This window comes from Sphaerodactylus townsendi, linkage group LG07, assembly GCF_021028975.2.
Source record: "Sphaerodactylus townsendi isolate TG3544 linkage group LG07, MPM_Stown_v2.3, whole genome shotgun sequence".
Taxonomy (NCBI): Eukaryota; Metazoa; Chordata; class Lepidosauria; order Squamata; family Sphaerodactylidae; genus Sphaerodactylus; species Sphaerodactylus townsendi.
In genome coordinates, this window is record NC_059431.1 from 33,139,468 (window position 1) to 33,159,587 (window position 20,120).

A 20,120-nucleotide genomic window follows, 5' to 3' on the forward strand; every position below is an offset into this window, starting at 1 on the left:
CTTCATCACAGTGCAAGAAGCAACAACCCAGTTCTATTTAACTACAAGATATAATATTTTGAATGGTAGTTGATATAAAAGCAAAATAAAATGAAACTGGTTTCATATAACGAATGAGTATGGTGCATGTAATCAATGATGATTGTTACTTGCATCTTGCACTGTATATACAAGACTATTTTCACATTCATTATTTAAAGCAGAATCATTGTTGTTTCAGATTCTGTACTCTGAGTAATACCAATTCAGATTAGTATTCCAACGTCATCTGAAAGAATGCACTGACAGGGTTAGACAAAAATCCATGCATTAATCACCTTGATTTTAAGAACAAAGAGATGACTAATCAGCTATATGTGATGTTCCATATATGCCCTTAGCGCATTTCTTTCTACATGTTTTACTTCAAAGTAGATTGGTTTAACAAAGCAAAAGCCAGATTTTGTTTGAAAATAACTTATTTGAAACAGTTCCAAAAGCTGTTAAATCCAGAACTCTAATGAAATGTGCCCACCAAGCGCAATTCAGACTCCATTTCCCCTAGATAATTGGTACAAAATACCTGGTTTTCAAAAGGCATTTTCAGACATACTTTCCCAAGGGTTTATTATGTGTTTGCTGATTGATAAGCTGATTCAGCAGGCTGGAGGTTTGCAAGCCAAATGGCTGCCCTTTTCATCCCCTCAATAATCATTTCATTCAAAACTGTGAGCAGTACCAGTATATACATTAGGCGCTCATCTTCAAAATGATACAGCCATTGCTGCTTTCAAAGGCAGAGACAAAAAGGAATAAAATATGTACTTTTGTTCAAGTGATAAGGAGCTCTAGCATTGAAGCCACCACAAAATAGCTTTGTGCCACCACAAAATAGTTATACAGTGTTTTTATGAGAAATGTTTAGGGCTAAATGTAGACTGTAACTTCTCAGTAGAGTTGCTTCAACTTGAAAAATCTCTTTTGGAAAGAAGTTACTTCAGTATAGATGAAATGTAGAGACTAGACATAAAAGTCCTGGATAAAAACAGTACAGTAAAAGACATAACAGGATGTAATATAGCTCTTACTGTGGACTGCAAAAGATATTAAAGGAGCCTGGTTTTAGTGCATTAGGATGGTCAAGAATATGTGGGATATACAATTAACGGATGAAGCAAATGTGTGTCATTGGGCATACGGGCTTTACATGTCTTCGCATGTCTACGGTGCCTCTTCTTTTCCCTTGAAATGTCTGAAAGGAGAGAATCTAAATCTTCAGAGGATAGGATATGTTCTTGATGTCATATTTACCATGACTAAGAATAGCTTACCGTGAAACAGTCACTCTGAAACAGCCAAAGTTATCCCTTTAGTAGTATGTCTAAATTACAGGAGGGAGAATGACACCTAAGTACTGTGGTTGTTACAACACTACATGTAAATATTTTCCTGATTTAAATTGTTCCAAGAAACAAATGAGCGTTGTCTACTTTATGTAAGCAGTATCAAATTATTCCTCTTTTTCTGTGGTACTTCTGTAAGGGATGGTTTTGGCCTATTTTCTTACTCAGAGAAGGAAAGTATGGACATGCTGCATGCTTTGGGCTCCAGCCAGGTTGCCTGCTCACTGATGGCAGCAGAATGATATCAGTAGCAGCTCTGGTAACCAACTTCACAAGAGCAACAGTGGACCGCCCATCACTGCTACAGCATGGTGAGGTGAAAACTTATTTCCATGAGTTTGGACATGTAATGCATCAGATATGTGCACAGGTTAGTGGGCATTTTATTATTCAAGAACAGAACAGTAAATTTAGCAATCTGTGGCTTGGATCCTGCAAAGCATTTCTACTAACAAAAGGGGTAAAAGAGTGATTTTTGCTGATTCCTCCTTCCCACTGGTGACTTCCGGTGCCCCTTATGCAGTCCCTGGGGAACCCCCCTCCCCCAACTTCCTCAAAAGCAGCATTTCAGGGGTGTCTTGGCTGGCAGAGGGAGATAGGGAAGTTGTACTTTGCTGATAGAAATTCTTAAGTCAGAAATTTTCAGCAGCATCCAAACCACCTCATGCCTTTCATGTTTAAAACAAATAAGGTTTCAACAGTAGCATGTAAATTTAATCTGCAAAAATGTGTTTTATTTCTCACCAACTGAAATAGGGGCAGATTTGGTCATTTTTAAATACATGCTTTTATCCTGCAGCTAAACTTGCTTCTCATCTGCATCAATAATCCCAGACTCCTCACCCTTTTGGCTAAAATCAAGTTTGTGTGAATAACCCCGGACTTTTTTTTAGATCAGCCCATCTTGAATTCTGTCTCTTCCTAATTCACGAATTTTATATGTGGGAGGGGGGGTTGTATATAAATGTAGTAAAAAGTGTTGCAATTTAACATTGAACTTCTCAATAATTCTGTGTTTATGTGTATATTGGCAGTGAAATCCTAAGGGGTAGTGTGTGTGTGAGAGAGAGATAGCTCACTGCTAGCTAACTTGGTTTCCAATCTTCAGGTATGGCCTGGAAATCTCTGGGAATTAGAACATCAGTTTGTTAGCTCCAGGCAATGGGAATCAGTTCCCCTGGAGAAAATTGCTGCATTGCAAGGTGAACTCTATGGCATTATACTCACTGAAGTGCTTCTCCTCCCCAAACCTTTCCATCCCCAGAATCCATTCTCAAAAGCTCCAGGTGTTTTCCAACATAGAGTTCACAATGCCAGGCTGAACATAGGTTGTTCTCAATACTTTCATGTTGCCACCCTCCTTTCCTCCACAGTTCTCATGAGAGATAGGTTATATGTGGCTTTCCAGGCTTAAGGACTCCTGAGGAATTAGGAAGAAAAGGGGGCCTTACTTTACATCACTGTACAATGGGCCATATGTATCTGCTGTGCCTTCCTTAGGATTTCACTCTTAATTCATTACTTGTGTTTGTTTTCATCTTTGGCAGACTGACTTTGCTAGGTTTAGTGGAACCAATGTGGAAACAGATTTTGTTGAGGTACCTTCCCAAATGTTTGAGAATTGGGTATGGGAGAAAGAACCTCTGAAACAAATGTCAAGACACTATAAAGATGGAAGTCATGTTCCAGATGATCTCCTTGAAAAACTGGTTGCTTCCAGACTAGCCAACACAGGTATTCCTTTTTTGGGGTGGGGAGGGGTCTTTTAATTTGTGTTTGTGCAAGCCTTAAATAACTGGCGTGGAATAAAAAGATGTACCCTTAGAAATGCAAGCAGATATGTTGACATAATTTTTTTAATCATAAGTAGATGGGAGTCTGTTAAGGAGCCTTCCTGAGATCTAACTCAGTTCCTAGATAACTGCTTTTTCCAATTGAGTGCAGAGATGAGCTTTGTTGAATATCTTAGAGAATATTCTGCTAGCTTCAGTATCTGTTTGATCATATCATTCTTTATTGCTTCCTTCTTTTCCCAAAAACTGACATTGTGATTTAATCTTCTGCGGTTCATGGAATGATAGATTGCTACTGTGGCTAGATCTGAACATCCTTATTTTTAATCAGAATTTTGGCTACTTATTTGAAGCTCAGAATGACTGGTGCCAAAATACCACACTACTTTAATGTGGTGGAAAGATCATAGTAATAGTAATGTTAGTATGTCATATGTTTGATAGGTGTACTTGAGCTATTAAATGTGAGTGGATCATGTTTCAAGAGATGTCTTGAATCGTATTCCTATACTGCTAACAACATAATGGTTTTCTATACAACTCCTTGACACCTCTTGTAAAGTGAATAGCATGTAGAGAATGTGAATTTAAGGTTCACAGCACCCTTGACTTTAAGGTCTGGAGCATACTTTGTTCAACCAGAGTAGAAACTGCAGATTTTTGGTGATTTGCATTTGAAATCCATTTTGCAGCGCTTTTGTGCACAGTTTTCTGAAAACCAGTGTCCAAAAGATGTGGCTAGCTATTCTTTGCATCATCTTAGCTGGTGGGAAGCCCCATCTGCAAGCCAGGTGCCCTGCCTCAGTGCTGCAACCGTACACTTTGCCACTCCCAAAGGGGTTTCCCTGCGGTGTGGGGAGCTGCAAAAGCTTTTCTACTGCCGAGCAGCCTCTATGGGTTAACTGTAAACAGTGGCTTATGTCTGATCTGAACACTCCTGGCATATGGTAGGGAATGACTGGGAAGGAGCTGACTAAAGGTGGCCCCTCCCTTAGCCATGCTCCTGGACTGCCCTTGCTGCACCAATGGAGGTGGCATCATGGACGTAGGTAAGGGGGGATAGCTTTAAAAAGGGCTTGGACGGATGTATGGAGGAGAAGTCAATCTATGGCTACCAATCTTGATCCTCCTTGATCGGAGATTGCAAATGCCTTAGCAGACCAGGTGCTCAGGAGCAGCAGCCGCAGAAGGCCATTGCTTTCACATCCTGCATGTGAGATCCCAAAGGCACCTGGTGGGCCACTGTGAGTAGCAGAGAGCTGGACTGGATGGACTCTGGTCTGATCCAGTATGTAAGCTGCCTTGAGTCCCTTCGGAAATTGGTGGGGTAGAATTGTAAGATATAAATAAAAAATAAGTACTGAGGCCAGGACGGGGCTTGGAGAGGCATGGCCACGCCCCCAGGGGCAGGTAGGGCATGGCCCCACTGTCGAACCCCCCCATAAAAATCTATACCTATGTCCCTGGGGGGCATGGATGTGGGAATGCTGGTACCATGGTCAGCGCCACAGTCGGGGAGGACAGTGGCTGTGTGCCAGCGAAATAGCAGGTCAGTGTCATAGGGAGGGCGAATCTGCCAGCACAGCCAGCGCACTGCTGCCACATCAGATTTTCCTTCCCCCCTTGGATGGGGCTCTTAGTATATCAGATGATAGTCTATTATTGATGGGTATGTGTATGTAACTATTTATTGTTTAATTGCACATATTCACTGCTTTTTAACACATTTGTAGCTCCTGTTCAAATATAGTTGGACGAATTGTCTCAGACCACATCTGTCAAAAGTACTTGGGGACTTTGTAGCACGTGAATCAGCACTGAAGGATAGATTGTCTGAACAGAACTGGTGTTTAGTATACAAATCTTTTCAGTAGCATTGCTCATTAGCACTATCAGTTCTGTAAAATCTCCCACTTGCCTCATTTCCTCTTTACTGTTGCCAGCGTAATTTCAATTTCATTTTTATATCTTTTTATCTGATTCAGTTATGTTTTAAGCACTTAAAAATCCAATATGTTCTGTCCCAGGTAGGGATTTGCAGCACTCACAACCTGTTTCGAAACTTCTTGTCCTCGTTTGTTGATCGTTCTTTGATCCTCTGATTTAACTAGGTCTTCTGACTCTTCGCCAGATTGTCTTGAGCACAGTTGATCAGTCAGTTCATACTAAATCTTCGGCTAATCCTGCTGAGGAATATGCCAAGTTCTGTGATGATATTTTGGGAATACCTGCAACGCCTGGTATGGAAATTTTAAAACATCCATTTATCCTTTATTACTTTTGCAAATGCAATAGACGTTATTAGGAGGATCGTTTCTTACAAGAAATGCTGTGAGTTTTTTAATACCCTAATACTATGGAAAAATTAAACATTTCTTTTGACATTTGTTTTAATTGTGGATTACTTTCTAGATTGATTCACTTGTAAATTATCAGAAATTTTGAAGACATGGGATCTGTGCAGTTCAAGGTTGTTTGTTTTCAGATAAAAAACAAATGTTGGAAAAAATATAAACATATATAATACTGAAAAAGCACTCCAGAGTAAGTTTGCTCAGAATCCTACTGAAATCTATTCAGGGGGGCTTACTCTCAGGAAATGGTTCTTAGGGTTGCATTGTTAATTTCTTTTCAAGCCTAAATGTAATTTATTGTTTGGCCATTTATAATTGTCTGATTATAGTATGGTACTGCCTGGAATAGTCATATAATTGATACATACATTTTTCTGTAAACAAAATTGTGGATGATACTCTACACTTGCGAGACAGCTGCAAATATCAGTACCATATACATTTTTTCTCAGTTTTTACAGTCTGAAATGTATTAAAAATAGACATTGAAAATAAATGTTTGGGTAGTAAAAGAGTACATGAACTGTCTTTTACAGTCAAATAGGATATTTAGAAGTCACATTATCTTTATAACATTGCTTATGATTAATGCTCCAATTGCTTATTAATAGCATTGTGTATGTAAAGTTCCGTCAAGTCGCAGCTGACTTATGGTGGCCTCATATGGTTTTCAAAGTAAGAGACAAACTGATGTGGTTTGCCATTTCTCTGCATAGTAACCCTAGACTTCCATGGTGGTCTCCCATCTAACTACTCACCAAGGCTTAGCTTCTGAAATTTGAAGAGATCTGATTAGCTGAAGCCAACCAGGTCAGGTCATTAATAGTATTAAAGTATGGGCATATAGGCATGAAATAGCATTAAAGTATGGACATATAGGCAGTAAATATATCCTGCGCTACATAAAATTCTTTATAAATCATATATTGAAGAAGTAAAACATTTTACTCCTTCCAAAAAAGAAAATATTTCATAGGAGGTTTTTTTAGGGCTTGCAAAAATTAACTTTTTTAAAAGGTCTTCACATCTCTAGTTCTGTCCTCCTCCAAATCTCTCTAACTTCTTTGGACAGAAGGCATGGGTTCATTGAAATGAAATTGCCTTTTTGAGCAGAACACAGAAGGTGGCATCCCATGTACTCTACCAACCTCTCTTATAAGCAGAATATGGCCAAAAGAGAGAGAAATGACAAATATGCCACATAGAGCCCATGTGCCCTGCCGGTCCACATATGAGAGTTCCTTCTACTAGATCAAGTTGGGTGCAGACTGCCTTTATTCCCTCGTATACCACCCAGCTCCTGTGTCACACAGAGTCCTGTCAGGTGTCCAAGATGAGTGTTATGGTTGTTCCTCCAGGAAGGGGTTCAGTATGCTGACAGATAAAAATATTTACTTGTTATATTTGTATTGTGCTCTTTTTTTAGAAGTTCACAGCAGGGTAAGTGAGAGAGATCCTCTAACTTCCATGGAACCGCTGGTTGAGTCCAGATCAGATTAACTTCAGAGGTTCAACTGCATTTCACTCACCCCTAAATCCATTCTTTACTACACGTTCCCTTGTAATACTGGTGTATCCACTTGTTGTTTTCTGCTTTTTAAGGTACAAATATGCCAGCCACCTTTGGGCATTTGGCAGGTGGATATGATGCTCAGTACTATGGATACCTCTGGAGTGAAGTTTTCTCCATGGACATTTACTACAATTGCTTTAAACAAGAAGGGATAATGAATCCAAAGGTATGGAGACTTACTTTGTGCTACTTAAAGAAGATTACATGAATCAGTTTTCTGGAATGAAGTCTGAAAAAGATGCTTTATTAGAAAGGGTAGAATTAGCAAATTTGAACACAGAGGTAGGCTTTTTGACAGTATTTGTTTCCAGTAAATGATCTTATAAATCTTTGGGTTAGATCCAGACCAAAGTTTTCATAGGCATAAGAATGTCTGCCCATGCAACATAATTTTCCTGCCTTTTTTCTATGAGCAGAGGACTCTTATCTGGTGAACTGAATTTGTTTCCTTGCTCCTACACATGAAGCCTGCTGTGTCTTGGGCCTTGAGCCATCTGGTTGTGACCCAGCCACTTTGGGGAGGAGGGAGAGAAGGGGACCTGTCGCCTCCCCTTCCCCTCAGGGTGGGTGAGCCATGACCAGATGATGGGCCCTCTGCCCTCCCTACCCCTCCTTCCAGGGTAAGTGGACCTCGGCCAGATAATGCTCCCCTCCCTCCTCTCTTCCTGTGGCAACCTGAAATCCATCCCTCCCCCCCCCCCCCCCCAATTCTATTCATTGTAGGACCTTCCCTTCCCCCCAGCCACAGGATTTTGGGAGGCATTTCCGGTTACTGTGGGAGTTTGGAAGCAGAAAACTCAAGGTCCTTGGGCAGAAATTGTTACTTTCTGTAAGATATTTAATTTTGCTTGATACATCATTTCAAAAAAATGTTACATATACATTTTAATGTCTATAAAATTTTGGTTATTTTGAAAGTTGCAATAGATAATTCTCTGCATGAAATATGACCTGATTCTTTTTTCCTATTTGGATGTTTTCATGCCAAGGGAGCTTAAGTTATGCATTGCTGTTCTGTTCAGCTTTGAGTCTTAATAATAAACTGCTGTTGCAGTTTTTCACCTCTTCATCTGTTGTATTTTCATGCATTATCTCTGTATTCATTTTAAAAAGCAAGCACATTTTTCACGTAATTCATAATACAGTTCAAAACATAGGCTTGTATGCAAAAGTATTGAGGTGGCTAAGCAACCATATCCTGCTTTTTCTTAATAGCAAACTTGTCAAATTATGAAGCTGGTACCTAAGGCTAAACCCCAGATAGTTGCATGTGCAACAAGAATTAATTCTTGAAAGTTGTACTTTGCATTATAAACAAACAAGAACTGATCAATATAACTGGAAATGTAGTTTGGAAGTATTAATAAATGTCATTACAGGCACTCAATACTTCTTTCCTTTTCATAACTTATTACCAAACTGAAGAGTACTCATCTTACATAAGCATAACCCACTCCAGGATTTATGTGAACAGTAACTTGTCCCATTCCTCACTTGTTAATAAACTAGTCAGTAAGCTGCCAGCAGCTAAAATTTTGCACTGCATGATATCCCCTCAAAGGAAAAGTTAACAAAATGACCGCTGGAAATAAGAGATGCAACAGAAAGCATGGAGAACAATATTGTTATGTTCTATAAATAGACTTGGGTAAAGCAGCCAGCACCAGTGTGAAAACCTGTTATGGAACTGGAAAGATTCACAAATAAATCTGGGTGCAGATTATACATTACAAATTGTGGAAATCCAGCATTTAATTGAGTTTGGCTCCAAGGTTTACTGAATGTGTTGCCTCACAAGCAACTTTCCATAAAGACAAGATTGCTTGGGTACCAGACCTAACGGTTAAATGGCTGAACATTTAGACAATGACGGCTACTTCTTAGGTTCCAGGGTACATATGGAAACGGGCTGGAGAAAGCAATCTTTTGTCATAGTGCCTGAGAAACCTACAGTGATGCTTAAGAAGCGTTCCAGGCATGCAAAGTCTGGATGCAGAGTTTACAGCCCAGTCCAAAGCAGGATAGGTAGAACAGTGGCCAGGGATAGTGATCAATGGTGCAAGTGCCAGGAGAGAAGGAGATACTTCTTTCTTTTCCAGGAAAACCCATAGCAGAAAGTGACCTACACCACCTTTTTTGGTTGTGTAAGTCTGCTGTTGAAAGAGAGCATTCCTAGGCCAGAAGTCCCTGCAATGCTCCCCTCCATGCTTCTGCAAGCATTTACAACAACAGCTAGCCACTGCAGAGCCCAGCTTCTGCGTTTGGGTGTTACAGCAGCCAACTGCCAAGGTAAGTCCCTTGGTGCTGGCATCCATGCAAATTTGCATGGCGCTGTGGCATGGACGCTGGCTCAACCCTTCCATTGCTTCCAGTGTGGTTTCAGCCCTCCCCCCCCCCTTTGTAGAGCACAGCCTTGTGGGTGCTGAACATGAGGAAGTAAAGAAAGATGCATGCCTTCATAGACTGCCCAAAAAAAACCTGTTGAGGATGGATTAGTTCTGGTGCTCTTCTTGAGAAGATCTTTTTTTTTAGCATAAGACCATGATAATCAATAGAGAATGTTCTCCTTATGCAGAGTACAACACGTTTACCCCTCTCTAGTTTACCACACCACAAGTTTTGTAAAACTAATTTTCTGGGAATTTGATAAGGTGAGCAAAAACCTTCTAAACTCTTCAGCCCTTAGTTATGATATTCCCAGCAAACTAGTTTTACAAAATTTGTAAAGAACTTGTAGTATTTATGTTTGTGCTCACCCTGTATTGACTGTAGATGTACAAACATCTTGTGGAAGAATTACCTTCTGCTTCCATTCTATGGAAATTTCCTTTGTTCATGGCGAATTTAGAAATTCACATAAACTTTAAATATTATCCAACCTTTTCTTTTAAAACTTTAAATATTATCCAACCTTTTCTTTTATTTTAGGCTGGAATGAAATACAGAAATCTTATCCTGAAGCCTGGAGGCTCATTAGATGGAATGGATATTCTCCAAAAAATTTTAGGTCGTAAGCCAAACCAAAAAGCTTTTTTACTGAGTAAAGGATTATATACTTAATAAAACTATGGGCTCTTTGTAATTGGATGTCATCTGGGGAATCAATCTTGAAATGCCTGCTGATGTTCTTGACCTGAAAGGTAAAATGATGAGTGTTTTTCACTAGAAAGGTCTAATTGCTTTTATAATGTTTTTATTCCTGGTTTTAAACATTCATAATTTTCAGCACAGCCTCCCCACCCAAACCCATGATGAAGTATTGTTCTGAATTTCTTACTTTTGGGGTGCTGTGTGGTTTCTGGGCTGTATGGCCGTGTTCTAGTAGCATTTTCTTCGGACGTTTTGCCTGCATCTGTGACTGGATCCTCTGAAGATGCCAGCCACAGATGCAGGCGAAACGTCACGCAACACCCCAGTGATTCCGGCTGTGAAAGCCTTCGACTTTCTTACTTTTAATCAGTAAATTATTTGTGGATTGTGATGGAAAACGCTGATGTAATTTAAAAAAGAATGAAAAAGAAAACTCATCAATAAATATAATATTGTACATTTTGTGGATTGTAACTCTGAATAACAGACTTTTAGCCTACAGGGTAAAATGAATTGTTGGCCCTTTGAACTTCACCCAAAAGGTGCCATTGTGAATCACTTATCAAGTCCTGACACTCTTGGTTACCTCACTTGTAAGTTCAGAGTCCACAGAACAATAAAACAAAGGCTAAAATGCATCAGAAAGGTTGTCAAAATCTTTTGATTTCCAATTCTTGAGTCTTCAGAAAATGAAAATATGTGGAGTCATATCATGTATGAGCTCTGGAGCAGGAACAAAAGTGTCCTTTGGCTACCTGGGAGGTCAGGGGAGGTGAATTGGTATATACCACATACAGTCGGTAATTCCATACTCAAAGCCAAGTTTACTGTCCACATCTCTCGTACTGGTGTTCTGAGACTTAAAGAAATTCCTTCACCACATGTTTTCACTACAGTCCATTCCATGTAACCTCGGTGATTCATAGCAATTTTAAAAAATGTATGCCCATGTTAGGAGGGTGGTCTGCTTTCCAGGAGGCAGGCCTAACCAAGTTTCCCTGAGCTGTAATTTCATTTCTCACTGTTGTGATAAAAGATTTTTGGATGAGAGCATATTTTAGGAATCAGTAACTCAGTATGACAGAGTGATCAAGAAAAGAAAAGGAGGATATTCAACACAATAAAAGCATGAGTGGTTAATTTTGCATACTCAGGAGTATAACTGTGAGGTAGCGACCTGACTGGCAGGTAGAGCATCTGTTTTTTATACAGAAGGTCTGAGGTTCATTCTACGGTATCTCTAGTGATGTGAAAAATCCTTACCTGAAACCACAGAGACTGGCTCCTAGTCCAAGTAGACATTCTCAATCTTGGTAGACTAATGATCTAACTCACGCTAAAGGGTAGGTTCATGTCTTCAAGCATTTCAAAAAGGTAAGTGTAATAGTCAGGTGAAAGATGTAGCATATTATACCAGTATCAGCTTGAATAAGGTGTTTATTTCTTATGTGCTGGGAGTGTGTTATGGTGGTCATCTGAGGACACAAATTATGAAAGAAAGGAAGCCAAATGCTGAGAACTAACCTATTGTCCTATAGACTAGTTTATCTAGTCTGACTGTGAGACTTGGCAGTCCAAATTTGTCAAATGCATTTTTTTAAACCTCTCAGACTTCACAAACAGATGAAGTATTGTCTACATTTACAGAATAGTTTTTAGTTGCAAACAGTAAGCCAAGGAGGAGATCTCTATAGATAAATTGGATAGTCTTTATCAATACTTTGTAACAGAACTTATTTTTGGATCTTTTTCACAGGCATTTTATAATTAATACTTTTGAAATTAGTCACATCCCACTTAAGCATGTGCATAACTGAACTGAACACACATTTTCTGTCATTTTGAGCTAAATCAAGTGGATTGAATGGCATTTAAGAGAAATATAGTTAGCATTTTCCATTGTTATTCTTGCATATTGTGTTCTTGAATGTGTAATCTTGACTTCTGACCTATTTTTCCAATTCTAAATTTATCCTCCAGTCTGTCTTCCCATTCTGTCATGTGGGGTGAGACATCCGCTTCTCTGAACTATTAATGTGATGGAAGGGGAGAGAAATTCCATTTGAAAACTGATTTAGCCATTAGCTTTGAACTCTTGGTACAGATGCCCTGGATCTGTGCAAATTTAGAATGCAAGTAAACGGATCATACTTCTCTGTTCAGTTTTCAAAACAAAGGTAATGAGAAATTAGGTTAGAACCCCTTTCCAAGAAACCCATATCATAAACTTCCTCAAGTTGACATGTAAAGTATGTATGTTGTAAAAGTCCTTATAAACAAGGCTGGTCTTTTGATAATTCTATACTAATGTTTAAGGAGAGAATGAATGAATGAATGAATGAATGAATGAATGAATGAATGAATGAATGAATGAATGAATGAATGAATGAATGAATTCTGTAGTAATGTTAAAAGCTTGTGATGGGGAAGAAGAGAAGGGTTGAAAAGTTAGTGTTAAGGTTTCATCTTAGAGAGGAAAGAATAATTAAATTCTATTACTTGTTGATTTTCAAAGAAATTATAGGATCATAGCTAGCTAGTCCTTATTTTAATCCTAAATTCTGTCTTAGACTAGGATCCTTTGTACATTGCAATAAAGAGCATTCACTGTAGCTTATTTACTGGCATCACTTTCAGTTTCCTACCGGCTGAAGTGTGATTCTTTTTTGCAAGCCCTAGTCTTGTTTATTGTATGCTCTTAAATCACACTCCCAACATACCCATGCAACTACTCTTTCCTTTTTACTGCCTGGCAGTTCAGCCCTTATTAATAAAGTTTAAAATTGTGCAGTGTATCCGATCCAATGGCTTTGTACAGTGTGGCATCTTAGTCTGTTGCATGGATGCATGTCTGGATTTGTGGCAATTCCCTCCTTCCACAAAGTATGTGTGAGACAAGGCTTGGGTAGCTGCATGTGTATAATGTAAATGTTACATAATCATTAATGGTTTGCTTAGAGAAGTTCTGCAGCAGGAGCAGTGCTTTAAGATAAAAACAGCTGGATGGGTTCCTCTTGTCCTTTTTCACTTGGCAGCAATCTAGCAAGCTTTTAAGGACAGGCCCTTGCAGCTGAGTCACTAAGTACTTTAACACGATGAAGGGACGTTGCACTGTAACCTGCACTCTGGAAAGTCAGCTGTGCTATTAAACCATGGCCCCTCCTAATATAAAAGAGGAGGACCAAGTGATGGTGCATGTTCAAAATTAAGTTCTACAGAATGCAAACACAAATAACAGGAGAGGTTTCCTTTCTAAATCTGCTGAAGATAAATTTCCACAGGAGGGAAACCTTTCTTTGGATAAAGGATTCAGGAAAGGCAGCCCTTGACTGGGGGGAGTGCTTACATAAAATAGATGAGACTGATATTTACAGAAAATTGACTTGTTTCTGTTTTAATTAATTTTTAGAATTAAAAAGTGTAATTAAATTTTAATTAATTGGGAAGAGTTTGTGGATGAAATGTTTGCAAAGCTAGTGCTGCTAGTACAATAAATGCCAAGCTACCATTAGTACTTCTTAAGCTGTGATCCTGAGAATACTTAGGTTTTGTAAAATCAATAGCAGTTTGATTCTGAACCCGTTTACTTAGTCCTTTATATACATGTTCATTACTATTCTCTTTTCCGTTATGCCACTAAGGCCTTTTCTTAACTGACCTCCACTCGGTAGAACACTCTACCGCCAGCTGTCCGAGCCCTGCGGGATCTTGGTGAGTTCCACAGGGCCTGAAAAACCTAATTGTTCCACCAGGCTTTTGGGGGGAGGGGCAGCCGCTGATGTGCGCCCCCTCTTTGTTCTCCTTTACCTCTTGGGCCCCTTAACATCTATGGGGCCCCTCACTCCCTTTTCTGGGAGGGTTTTTATGAAGATTTTAAAGCTGGACGCCAACATCTCTGTATGGTACGCTGTTACTATTCTGGGGTTTTAATGTTATGTTCAGTGGAGCCTATATTATATGTGATTGTATTTGTTTATATGCTCCATCAGTGTTTTAATTTATGTTGTGCACTGCCCAAAGCCCTTCGGGGGAGGGGCGGTATATGAAACTGATAATAAATAAATAAATAAACTACTATTGAGTAGCTTTGTTGTAGTCTAAATGATGTGAACCACTGATAGATACTACCTTATTGGATCAAAAAGAAAAAGATATGTCTGCATAAAATCTGCAAGACTGTATCTGATGTTTATTTACCTAAGTAAATACATTTTTCTGCATACTTACAGATTTCCCCTTATCAAATATGCATAAACTCCTCTTTGTTGAGCAGTATTAAAGTCTTGTAGGCCCAATCTAGCATGAACTCAACAGATCACAGCAACTAAGTAAGATCAGCCTGGTTAGTATTTCAGTAGGCAACCTCTATGGAACACTCTGCCATGCAGAGGCAGGCAATGGCAAACCACCTCAAAACACCTCTTGCTTTGAAAATTCTATGGCCGTGGTGGCGAACCTCTGGCACTCCAGATGTTCATGGATTACAATTCCCATCAGTCCCTGACAGCATGGCCAATTGCCTTAAAAGTGAGTGATTTCTTTTCCTTTTAAAAAAAGCAAAATAATATTGTCAGATTGCTGGAACATTGAAGCAATAGTTTAGCTGGATCTCTAAATTCTCAGCTTTCATTAAAAAAAATTTTTAGTTTCTTTCCTCGCATAGATTCTGTCTTCCTTTTATCTTATCAAGGCAAGAGATACGTTTTTATTTAATGAGAGCTGGGAATTCCAGAGAACATGGTAAGAATATTGCTGCAACACTCCAGTGATCTAGCTATATTTTATTGCCTTTAAAAAAAAGCTGACCAGAAAGCGATGTGACCATGAAACTGACCAGATCACAAAGGAGACAGTACAGGGTGTCATGAGCCAGCACACAGGAGTTATTTTCATTGTTTACTTTTGGTCACTTTCATGAGTCACATGGCTTGCTAGTCAATTTCACAGTAGCGAAACTGACCAGAATAGCTTTGCTGCATACAGGCAGATTTCTCAGCATCCAATTGCTAATCTTTCATGTTTAAAAAATATTTTAAAAGGAGCAAGGAAGCCCCAGGTAGAGGGGAGGGCGAAAGGCAAAAAGGGGGCATGGAATCAATTGGAACGGTTGGATGTCAATTAGCAGTGGGGGGAAAAACCCGAACAGAGTATTTCTGCAGGTTGGGTGAAGCTGACTCAGAATCAGCTTGAGGAAAAAAAACTTGTGGTAAAAGTGTTCATTAAAAAGCTGAGGACAAATTGAAGTTATTTCTTTAGGGAGAAGAACACATGTAGACAAGAAAAAAAGTTGAAACTGATTGGGACCAAAACTGACCAAAAAAACCCCAGGTGCAGAATAGACCTGTGTAAATGTCCCTCCCTTATCTGTGTGCAGCCTGGTTTCACAACTTTTGTGATAGACATGAGCCACCCATTTTACAGTAATAAAAATATAACATGCAAGTTAACCACTACATAGTAGAAGCATTATGGAAAATGTATTTATTTGACCTAAGATAATGTGAGGGTCTGAGAAGAATTACCAGAATAATAATAATTAAAATGGAAAATAGCGGTTTGCCCCTTTATTCCAAAAAGGGAATATCTGCAAACTGCCATGGAATATTTATATTGTCTAAGCAGAGTTAAAACATAAGTCTGTATTTTCTCTGATGTCTGTTAGATTGATGGGATAGATGCAGGCGAAACGTCAGGAGAGAATGTTGCTAGAACACGGCCATACAGCCCGGAAACCACACAGCACCCAAGTGATTCCGGCCGTGAAAGCCTTCGACAATACATTGATGGGATAGAGTTTATTGTTTCAAAATAATCATCTGATTGTCTTAGCACCAGCCAAAGTGGGAAAAGATACCTTATCTATACAAAAGGGTATGATTGTAACAAGACTGATAGAACTCTGAGAAGAGTTAAACTTGCCTTTTCCAGGAGCAAGCAAGGGAAGAGAAGTCCCTTGTGTGGCTCAGGATTTTTGAAGAACTGTATGTCATTAAACTAGGGACCTATTTTAGTTGGGTCATGTGAACTTACCGTATTATTTTGTTTTGCATTCTCCTATTCGTCTAAAGTCTTCATTCCCCTTTGCCACATGCATCCATGCAGTGATATGGAACTTTGCTATTTCCCAAATAAAGTTAATCTTTTTAGTTGAAAGAGCCTGAGTCATCCCTTGATTGCTCAGATACAAAAGAACTGGGTTGAATGTATGTTGGCTTTCACTTGAAAGGATAAATAAAACAAAAAATAGGCATAGTGATGTCAAATCAGACCACAAAAGGCATTATAAACTATACCATAGGCTACAGTATTGCTCCAAATAGTCTTAGATAATGCAAAAATTCAGTGCATATTTAATGTACACATATAAATGGATAGACATGCGATGTGAACCCAAAGTTCATGGGGAAGGAAATATCCCTTCAAAGCCTATAGTCCAATTAGAGCATCCAAATGTTGAATATCCAAGTAGACAAGCCCCCTGGTTTTATGCCCATTCATGAAACTATTAAATCCACTTCCTCAGTGTTGATTAGAGGTTCTTTTTTCCTGGGATCAGTGTAGTAACTATAATTCAAACTATAATCTTACAAAATGTGTCCTATCAGTGCATGGCTAAGAAGAAGAGTTTGGATGTATACCCTGCGTTTCTCTCCTGTAAGGCATCTCAAAGCGGCTTGCAAATTCCTTTCCTTCCTCTTCCCACAACAGAAACCTTGTGAGGCAGGTGGGGCTGAGAGAGTTCCGAAAAACTAACTAGCGCTAGGTCAGCAGGAATGTAGGAGTGGGGAAACAAATCTGGTTCACCAGATTATACTCCACATCTCATATGGAGAAGTGGGGAATCAACCCCAGTTTTTCAGATTAGAGTCAAATTTCATGCTGATCTAAGATTTCAAAGGAACAGGCTAGAGACAGTTATCCAATGATCATGTATGGGCTGTTTATGTCAGAGCCAAACAATATCACATGACTTTAGGGAGGCAGGAAAAATAAGATTATCCATCAGTAGTATAGAGACATACAACACATCAATATCAAATCTGACAGTTTTTGGGGTGGGGCTTTTGGAAGGGGGTGAGGCTTATAGGAACATGTATTTGGGCCATTGTAGAACTTGGGAGGGAGAGTGTCTGATTGGGGGATATAGGTGCCCTTGTAGAACTTGGAAGGGAGAGTGTCTAACTGGGGGATACTGGTGCCCTTGTAGAACTTGGGAGGGGGAGTGTCTGATTGGGGGATACAGGTGCCCTTGTAGAACTTGGAAGGGAGAGTGTCTGATTGGGAGATACCTGTGCCAATGTGTTTGCATTTGGTCGGTTCTGGTGTTTGAATGACCCTTGGTCTGTTCTGTGCTCAGCGACAGGCTCCCTTTCTAGGCTGAAGATGGCTAAATTCCAATGCTAAGAGGCAACATCAAGAAGGCCATGGCCTATATGCTTGTTAGTTCTCTGGTGCAGCTGGCAGTACACACTGAAACAAGGTACTGGACTAGATCAGGGGTAGGGAACCTGCGGCTCTCCAGATGTTCAGGAACTACAATTCCCATCAGCCCCTACCAGCATGGCCAATTGGTTCCCTACCCCTGGACTAGATGGACTGCTGGTCTGTGCCAGCAGGGCTCTTCTTATGTTAGTTCATCTCATATAAACTGAATAGCTGCCCAAAATCTCAGTTCTGTACATCCTTGTTTTGTATTGTTTGTTCTTTCAGTATGTGGATTATAGTCTAATGTTAGCATTCCAGGTTTTTCATACTCAGTATATCTGTGGAAAGTGTGTGAGCAAATCGACTGCTTTCCTCTAAGAATCTGAGAATGCCTTTAAATAGTGTGATGCACAATGAGGTTAGTAAGCTCTTGGATAGAAGGTGGATGTCTGAAGCTGGGTATCTATGATTGCAGCTATCAATGGCCAGATGGCCTAACAACTTGCTTAATACTTTCCCTGAAATTAATAGTATGTACTAGTGTTCTACTTTTACTGCATTGCATTCAAAGTCTTTTGCAGAGCAAATGAATAAATGTGATAGCAAGTAAACATTAATGAATCCCATAGTTCATTTGTGAAGGGGGGTGTTGCTGTATGACTAGTGTATTCAGTCCAGCCCCATCTCTAGGTAACCCTCAATGATATTTGTTATTTTTAAAATAGTAAGTGTTGTAGTTCTTCCATTTGTGATTTTACTGATCATCTGTGCATGCACACAAGCACTATAGCATCCATCTGTTCCCCTACTATCAAACAAAGTTGAAAGTAGCAAGAATTCAGTTTAAAAACCTAACCATCAGTCATCCGCTTTCATTACATCCTGCTTTGACATTTTCCTAGGAAAATTCATGTGCTATTAGTATTGCAATCCTGAAGACAGTTCCCTGGGAGTAAGCCTTATTGAGTAGTATGAGACTCCTCAGTAGACCTGCCTTGGATGGCTGTCCTAGTTACATCCTTCTAAGCCTTCAGGTGAAGTAAGAAATTAGAAGGCAACTGGGAAAGGCAGCTCTGAATGAGGTAGGAAAGATCCTTCAGTATAAGAATGTGTCACTGGTGACCAGGATCATTCATACTTTAGAATTCCACATTACTTATGGGTGTGAAAGTTGGACAGTGAAGAAAACTGACAGGAAAACAGTTGATTCACTTAAAAAGTGGCATTGGAATAGGATTTTATGGATATCACCAATCATCAAAAAGACAAGTGGGTTCTAGATCAAATCAAGTCTGAACTCTCCTTCAGACCAAACTGAGGCTATTGTACTTTGGTCAGATTATAAGAACACAAGACTCTCAGAAGAACTGAAGGCAGCATTAAAAGAGGAAGACCCAACATGAGATGAATCAACTCAGTCAAGAAAACCACAGTCCTTTATTTGCAAGTCCTGAGCACGGTTTTTAACAATAGGATATTTTGGAGATCATTAATTCACAGGGTTACCATAAGTCGGAAGTGACTTGAAGGCCCTTAACACACGCTCATAGTGACACATATCCTGTGAAATAAATTTGTGTCTTTGACACTAACACAGATAGGAACGTATTCTAGCATTCTGTTGTAAGTCGGTGAATTAATTTGAGGACTAGTCAAGAACATTACCATTTAACATTTACCTACACATTGTTTGAAGCATGTGCAGGGTTGACAGTTGTAATGAAGATATGGTTAGCTGAGAATCAGGAAGACTGTAGTTGCAAAGGTGATCTCTGTGGTTTGGCCAGGTTACAGTCTTTGTACTATAAATATGCATGTTTTGAGGCCACTTCCTCTTCTGTATGCTTTTGCAGAGTCTGAGTAGATAAGTGATACAACAAAAGCACTTCTTAATTTTGCAGGCTTACTGATAATTTGTAATCTTTTGTTAATTGTAAGATCTATGCTGTCTTCTAGGATTTTGTTGAAGATAAAATACACATTATGAAACATTTTTAATTTTTTTTCATGATGCTATTACATTCTCGCTAATATGAGAGAGCTGTAATGCTAAGCATGAAAGTGAATGCTTTAATCAGGAATAAGTACTTTGACAGAAACAAGCAAATTGAGACAAAGTCCATTACTGTGTTTACAATTGTTCATTTAGACAAATGGGTCACTGCAACAGATGAGGAATTGGATCCAATGACTTTCTCCATTGAGCAGGATGACATCTGGGTTATTGTCAGCTACCATTCAGGAAGGCAGGGGTTAAATAAAAACTTCCCAGGCTCCTCTCTGTGCTGCGGCTCCGCCCCGTCTCCTGTGCTCCAGTTTGTTCCTACTTGCCATAGGAAAGAGCAGGCATGTGGTATTTTAGAGCCACCATTTTTTTTCTTATCCTTTTGGGGCGTTATAATCCAACGGTTTATTTATTTATTTATTTATTTATTATATTTGTATACCGCCCTCCCCGAAGGCTTTGATTCTAAATTTCACCGGGAGTTTATTAAGCCTTCCT

At 39.4% G+C, this 20,120-nt stretch overlaps 1 protein-coding gene across 4 annotated transcripts in view; it reads left to right on the top strand.

Annotated features, from left to right (window-relative positions):
- Window positions 1–10,833, top strand: part of NLN (neurolysin) — a 34,534-nt gene extending 23,701 nt beyond the window's left edge. For all 4 annotated transcript variants that reach the window (XM_048503873.1, XM_048503876.1, XM_048503875.1 and 1 more), the window contains 5 exons: window positions 1,551–1,752; window positions 2,930–3,116; window positions 5,287–5,415; window positions 7,132–7,268; window positions 10,031–10,833. In XM_048503873.1, the coding sequence (XP_048359830.1) occupies window positions 1,551–1,752; window positions 2,930–3,116; window positions 5,287–5,415; window positions 7,132–7,268; window positions 10,031–10,162 (787 nt within the window). In that variant the 3' untranslated portion in view covers window positions 10,163–10,833. The remainder of the gene's footprint in view (window positions 1–1,550; window positions 1,753–2,929; window positions 3,117–5,286; window positions 5,416–7,131; window positions 7,269–10,030) is intronic.
- The last annotated feature ends 9,287 nt before the right edge of the window (window positions 10,834–20,120 follow it).